This window comes from Oryzias melastigma, linkage group LG6 (genome assembly GCF_002922805.2).
Source record: "Oryzias melastigma strain HK-1 linkage group LG6, ASM292280v2, whole genome shotgun sequence".
Classification (NCBI taxonomy): Eukaryota; Metazoa; Chordata; class Actinopteri; order Beloniformes; family Adrianichthyidae; genus Oryzias; species Oryzias melastigma.
The window spans coordinates 19,919,069-19,926,087 of NC_050517.1; the positions used below are offsets into that span (position 1 = coordinate 19,919,069).

At 36.4% G+C, this 7,019-nt stretch overlaps 1 protein-coding gene across 3 annotated transcripts; it reads right to left on the reverse strand.

Moving 5' to 3' along the window:
* Positions 1–153: 153 nt before the first annotated feature.
* lysmd4 (LysM, putative peptidoglycan-binding, domain containing 4) lies at positions 154–2,812 on the reverse strand. 3 transcript variants are annotated; one of them, XM_024280830.2, is made up of 4 exons: positions 2,569–2,812; positions 1,068–1,353; positions 626–995; positions 154–525 (listed from the first exon to the last, which is right to left on the reverse strand). In XM_024280830.2, exons 2-4 carry the CDS (start codon positions 1,314–1,316, stop codon positions 413–415), a joined length of 732 nt encoding a protein of 243 aa, XP_024136598.1. In that variant the 5' UTR covers positions 1,317–1,353; positions 2,569–2,812; the 3' UTR covers positions 154–412. The 3 variants fall into 3 exon arrangements, with proteins under 3 accessions (XP_024136598.1, XP_024136596.1, XP_024136597.1); XM_024280828.2 differs by having other exon boundaries at positions 154–995; positions 2,569–2,811; XM_024280829.2 differs by lacking the exon at positions 2,569–2,812 and adding an exon at positions 1,683–1,806 and having other exon boundaries at positions 154–995.
* Positions 2,813–7,019: the final 4,207 nt, after the last annotated feature.

A 7,019-nucleotide genomic window follows, 5' to 3' on the forward strand; every position in this document is an offset into this window, starting at 1 on the left:
TTTTTATGTAAATGTCCCTTTATGGGCTCCATAGTATCATCGTACCTTAATGTCTTAAACAAGGAGAAGCAGCATCTTAAAACAAAGAAAAATAAAAAAATAAAGAGTCAGAAACACATAAAAAAATTATAATGACATGAAAAAACTTTTGAATCTGATGTGGCTCAAAAAAGTTACTTTGACTGCATGATGTTCATAAGAAAATGGTTTTCATTTAAATATTTGACATATAAATTAACACTCAGCCGTCCAGTTTGATGTTTTCACTCCAACACAAAATAATTCTCATAAAACAAAAACCCAGATTTGTCCTGGGACATTGACATTGCACATAGTGGGAAAACAGTATTTTTCACCAATACCAGATAAAAACACGAGGCACTTCGGCTTTTATTGGGAGTGTCATCTATTTCTAAACAATGGCAGCATTTCCGTTTCTAAGATCCTTCAGAGTACCAATAAACCTTCCTCTATCCTGGTTCTTTAAACGGCTCGCCTCCTCTCGTGCTGAAACCCGCCGCTGTGCTGTTTGGCGAGGAGGTGGAGGAGTGTAAGCCATCTGACAAAACCGCTCCACCATCTTTGGTTTTGAAATAAATTACATAAAACAAGGGCAAGACGATACCTATCAACAGCATGGCTACCACGGCGTTCCACCACTGAATACCCCAGTCGGCGCCGTGATTGTTGGAGCGCCGCTGTCTCAGACCGAAGCGCCGTGGTTTCTCGGAGGGATCCTCGTCTCGATCCGCTGTCGTCTGGATCAGTTTATCGATGTCGTTATCCACCTCCACTAGAAAGTCCGTCACCTGCTGCAGATGCGTCCTGTCAGCTGTCGTCAGGCCAGACGAGTGCGGCGTTTCCTCCAGGGGATCGTCCCGGCCCGACAGAGTCTCTGTCAGGAAGCTGTGCTTCTGAACTGGTATTTTGATTGATTTCAGTGCAAACAGATCCTGCTCTCGCATGAGGTTGTTCACTCGCTTTATATCTCCCACCTGTTGGCAGAAAACAGAACCTGCACACTCGTGTGACCGGATGGAAAGCCGTCAAACGCTCGACTCCTTTACCTTGCATCCGTACTGCAGGGCGAGCTTGCTCAGGTTATCGTCCTCTAAGACCTTCCGCTCCAGCAGCTGAACGTTCCTGCGACTGTCCGGCTTTGTCTGCCTCATCTCCACCACACTGAGCTCCTCATCATCGGAGGATGCAGTCAGCTCATTGGCCGGCCTCCTGAACATGAACACCTGTCCGTCTGCACTGGCGTGAACGTCCACAGGGGCCTGGAAAGCCTGTGAGCCATGCTCCCCTCGACGCATGACGACGCCTCAACCCGGGAGAGGCCCAGTTTGATCACTGAATCGAGAAGACATCGGTTGGATTAGCATCAAAGAGAATGCTACATTTGGATAAAAATCTATGTGTAATAATAATGGAGTAATTGCAAAAGTGACAAAGTTTAAAAAAATATCTGACATTAATAATAGATCTGTCATGGAAAATTATCTGAAATGGAAATGTTGATTAAAACCAGATTTCTCAACAATAAAATTACAAAAATACTTTTGATTTCCTCTAAAATACAGACTATCATTCTGACAGTATATTAGTACAGTACATTAGTAACAAACTATTTGTACTTTACTTTATCATTTAGCAGTGATAAAAAAGTTCTATAACTTAACTGAACAAACAGAACTTAAATGAATCAGCGCTTTCCTAAATAAATATATAAATGGCGAAGTAAAAAACACTTGTTACTTTTTGGGTATTTTTTTTAACATAAAAACATTGTTTAGTCTAAATTTAACCATGACAACCTAAAATAAACCAAAACATAAAAATGTTACAACAATGCAGAGGGTTCGCCGCTAGAGGGCACTGTTCAGTCAAAAACTGCAATAATAAGGAAAGGTTCAATTTAGTTTAGCCTAAAAACGAACAATTTTAAAGCCAAAACGACATACTTTGGAGACTAAAATGAAAATTAAAAACAATATATAAAAAACACCCTGCATACAAGATAATTTGGGGATAAATGGGTCTGTTTGTTATTGATATAACCTAAGACTACGTCAACTAGATTAAATCTGGATTTTACGAGCTCAATTAATGTGTCTGATATCAAATGAACCTTTATTTCACCGTAATACATATAGACACGCATTTAAAAGTTGAACATTGAGAAAACCTTTCACGAAATAGTCGTAAAGTATAAACTAAATAAAGTTTAGCCAGCTCTTTCCTAAATGCATATTTCCTCCTATTTTGTAGAATTAACCTTAAGATGAACATAATTTCTACTAGGCTATTCCTTTAAAAGACTAGCCAAAACTAAATTATATTTATTTTATTATTATTGACAAACGCCACTTTTTAACGCCACAAAAAGCTGTCGCAACTTTCGTTTCCAATCCTACCTAGATGTACTTGAAAGCACCACCAACTTCAGCCAACACTGGTGCTAGTCTGTTAGCTTTAGCCTAAAACATGCCACCGTGGCTTGTTTTATTTTAGTAACAGGTAAAAGTAGGCCGTGTCGTTTAAACCTCTGCGGTAAGTGATACTTACAGGAAAAAAGCACTTTCACCGACTTTTATTTTCGGACAGCCCCGTTTCGAATGGATTTCCCTGATATATGCTTTCGTAACAGTAACACATTAGTCACCAGCTTCCCTTAAAAGGGACTGCCTTTCACTGGTTAAATGGCTCACTCCGCTACTTCTTTGTTGTACTTCAAAAGATTTTTACCGAGGAAAATATCAAACACCGCCCCCTGGAGTTTGGCAGCGTTACTAGCAAGTCAACTACATTAAACCAAGCAAATAAAATAAAATAAAATAAAATAAAATAAAATAAAATAAAATAAAACAAAATATTAAATACCTTTTAGTCTAGTAAAATTCATTTGTGTTACTAGATTTATTAAGAAAATACGAAAAAAGCGATCCATGATTTAGTCTTTCACTTGCTAAAAATCACAAAACTGTAATTTAAAATAGAAGTAACAAAGAACATTCAGTATAATAATCTAGTGAGACAAAAAAAGCACGTGTTTTTTTTGTGTTTGTAAGGGTTTCACAGAATAAAAGCATGTACCCCATTTGACCACTAGAGGGTAGTATTGATCTTCTAGTCAAGCTGTTCAACAGCTGAGTGTGTTTTAGCCTGGAGTTTTTTTTTATTTATAGCATGGTTTTATTATAACCTAAATATTAACACACTGGTGCTACTGACAGGAGTGAAAAATAATTCATTTTGCACTAAAAGGCCAACTTTGCTAATTTTATGGTACAAATAAATAGAAATTGAAGTCTTTATTTACAAAAGTTCAACATATTTTTATATTTATTCCATATTAAATATGCTATTACAAGTTTTCTAGATTAAATATGTCATTATTGTACATATAGTCTTACAAATAAATTATTTTATCAGCAGAATTGACACGTTTTTGAGCATGAATTATGCAGGATTTTTTTTATTTCCATTCTTTAATAGATGCCAGTTAACCTTATTTTGACTCTTAAATTGATCGAGCTGAGATCTATCAAGTTGGTCCTCCTAGTTTTATGAGCAGCCTGGAGTGTAAATTATATTTCCTAAGACAATGCACATTTTTTGGATTGCATCAAATACAAATGTTTTAAGAAAAATGATTTAAGAGGGACATTTAAATATAACTTTCAAATCAATTTCTTCATTGTTTGTTAAACTGGATTAAGTAATTTATTACAACATGTTAAAAGATGTGATTTACTATGACTATTATTAATATTTTATGGTGATACAGATTATTTTAATGTTTTTATTGACTAAATATCTGTTAAGAATATAAAGATTGAAAATCTGCGTCTTTTAGAACAGTTGACTTGATTGTGACATATTTAAAGGGGGTGCGGTTGCATTTGATTAAATTTATAACTAATGCTCATTCTTGATCTTTTAAATGTTTTTGTTTAAGATAATTAAAAGGAAAAAAAACACTTGAATTTCTAAGAACATTAAAGATTAATATTAAGCTAAACACACAGGAATTTATTTTAGCAAAATTTAGTTAAGGAAAAGTTGTAAAAAAAAAAGAGATATTTGGGAAAAAAAATTTACTGTTGCAGTTTCAGATGATCACACTCCAGATTAAGATCCCAAAGAAAGTCATATACAGTTGGTGTTAAAAAAATCTCTTTGAAAATCCCTTTTTCATAAAAAAAATAACAGCTCTTTAAAAAAAAAGGCTTTTTTGTGTTTTTTAACTTTACTTTCAATCAATATCAAGTTTTCTTTTTTCATGTTTTGCTTGATCTACATAATTTACTCTTTATTTTATAAAATCAAACAACATTTTCAAAAGCAGTTTTAATGTGTATATTATTAATATTTTATGCTCAGAAGATTATTTGTAATTTAATAACTTTCGGACACACAAATTAGGCGTTGCAATCAAAAGCTTTTCAAAAAATAGGTCATTTAAATGAATTCTGAATGTGTTTACATATTAATATGTATTAGATATTGTTGAAGTCATCTAAAGTTAAGCTGAAGGTACAGTCAAGACTGGTTGAGTCATCGGGACTCATGCATTTTCTAATGTTTCTATTAGCTATTCAACTGGAAACCACAAAGTGTCCTCCAATTGACCCCTTTAACAAGACAGCATCCTCCTCTCGAAAGAAAATTAGATTTTTAATTTAAGGATATAAAACATTGCATTCATTAATGTTCAACAGCGATTCATTTTGGAGTCACATGTTTTTCGGCAGTGCCTCTATTGGCTCTCGCCGAGCAGCACAACCTCTGCATCACGCTAAAGTCAACTTCAGTGTTGACTTCATTGTCTCATGAAGTCAACCTTTGAACTTGCTAAAGCTGAAAGATGGGGAAGTTAATGCTGCCTTAGAGGGAATCATCATATCATTTACATTGCATTCAGATTCATGGTCTAACACTGAACGATGATCAACGGAGCGGCATGATGTGCAGTATTTCAGGGCCACTGAGCAGCTTGTCCAACTGACAGAGAAATACACTCCAGAGAGAGAAAGGGAAGGGAGGGGGAAGAGGGGAGGAGACAGGAAATGGAAAGAGTGAGAGGAATGGGTGGAAGAGGGCTGGAAACCACGGTGCCCACAGAACCCCAAAAAGGGCTTCGTTTTAAATGATTCAGAGGAAAATAAAAGATTCATGGAGGTGAAAGATTCATGTATGCCACGTGAACTCATGGTTGAATCTCTACATTATCTAACGTTCCCATATTCAATGGCGTAAGCACAGATTTTTGCGCCAGTTTTTAGGCCAAGCCATAATGAAATAATTGTATTTCTAGGATTATTTTTTTATATTAAACCATTTATATTAGTCTTTTAAAACACTGTTCTCATTTAGTAAGTAATTGTTTTACAAAAAAAGAACAAATGATTAGAAATTGTCAGAGCTACAGTTGCATGAAACTAAATAATTACAACTTTAAAATAATATGTGAACACATAATTCCTTTTAATACTTTTTGATTACTTTTTATGTTCTATATACAACCCTGTTTGACTCAAAATTGCATTTCTAAGTAATTTTTGTTCAATTTGTTGTGAATCAGGAGCAGACAAAAAATATTGTTGAAAAAAGAGCATATTTGTGACATAGAAGATACAATGTTTGGGCCCAAAGCTCTGAGCTCAGCTCTATTCTGATGCATCCACTAAATAGATTCACGTATATCTTCATTTCCTCGTCTGAGCTGTGGTTGGGCTCTAAACTGTACAGCTGGAGAGCTCCAATATTTCTTGACATTTTGTTGCATCAGTAATGTGAGGGATTGTAATGCTGCTGTCATAGATTTAACTGCTACCATGTGACGGGGAGGCATCAGCAGAATCTTCAAGATCTCATGCCGCCGATTGACTTTTTGAAAATAGTTGGGGTGGTCATGAATGCAGTCCGGCCCGTTTTTTTATATAACCCTGGGCTACTGAGCAGGTGGCGGCCGGTGACACTTGATATGGACGGCTGCCATCCGGAGACATTCAGACATCGTACAGTCAGAGCTGCTGCTGTCGCCCCATTTCATAATGGCGTCCTTTCCGCTTTTCACTGGACTGCTACCGCACAACCTCGAAATGTGCCCAGAAAGCTACTGACCGATGTCAGTTTTTAGGGCTCTTATTAATTTGATTTAGTTCTCTATGCTTCTGTTTGGTGCAGTGTGATTCACGTGTTGTTCCTCTTTCTCACTCCCCTCCGAGGGAGTGAGAGGTGGATCATGGATCTTGTTCTTGATTGTGGACCACACTTCTGGCTCGTCTTGGCTGTGGACCTCCCCACAGTTCTATATGGGTGAACTCTATTCAAATACGTAGTTGTAGAGTCATAAAAGCTAATTCTTCTTTAATAGTCCTGGTAAATCACCTGTCCATAGGGGAAGAGGATTTCTCCTTCATGTGGACATCCCTGAGGTTCTTTTCTCCTCCTAAATCGTTTTTTTTTTAGGAGTTTTTCCTTGCCGGGAATAAGGGTCTAAGGACAGGGATAACCACTTTAGTTTAGTTTAGCAATCAAATATTGATTATAATTTATAACCGACCTTCTGCTGGTGCGTATTTTGTCAATTATTAGTTGGTTACTTAAGTTTTAGTGTATCTCTGAGTATTGAACATTTATTTGGATTAGATGAAGAAAAAAGAAGATTCATAATTAGTTCTATGATGTGATCCTTGTACCAATCTATTGTGAGGGAGGGAACAATCTGTTGATTTACTTTTTTTTTTAATTCAACTATCATTCACAAATAGAAGTAACCACAAGTTCCTAAGAGAACATAGTTCAAATACATGTCGGCCAAAATTAACTCCAGTGGAAAATTGTCTAAATCCACCCATATGGGAAAGGTTAGGAGCGTGTGGAAGCAGCTCAGAGTACAGTAAATGCACTGAAAGAAACTGCTGGTTAGGAAGCCTGTAAGGAGGCTCTCAAGGGAGACGTTTGGGAAAAGTCCCACTGGGAAGAGGTTTTAGGGCAGACTCCACATCACT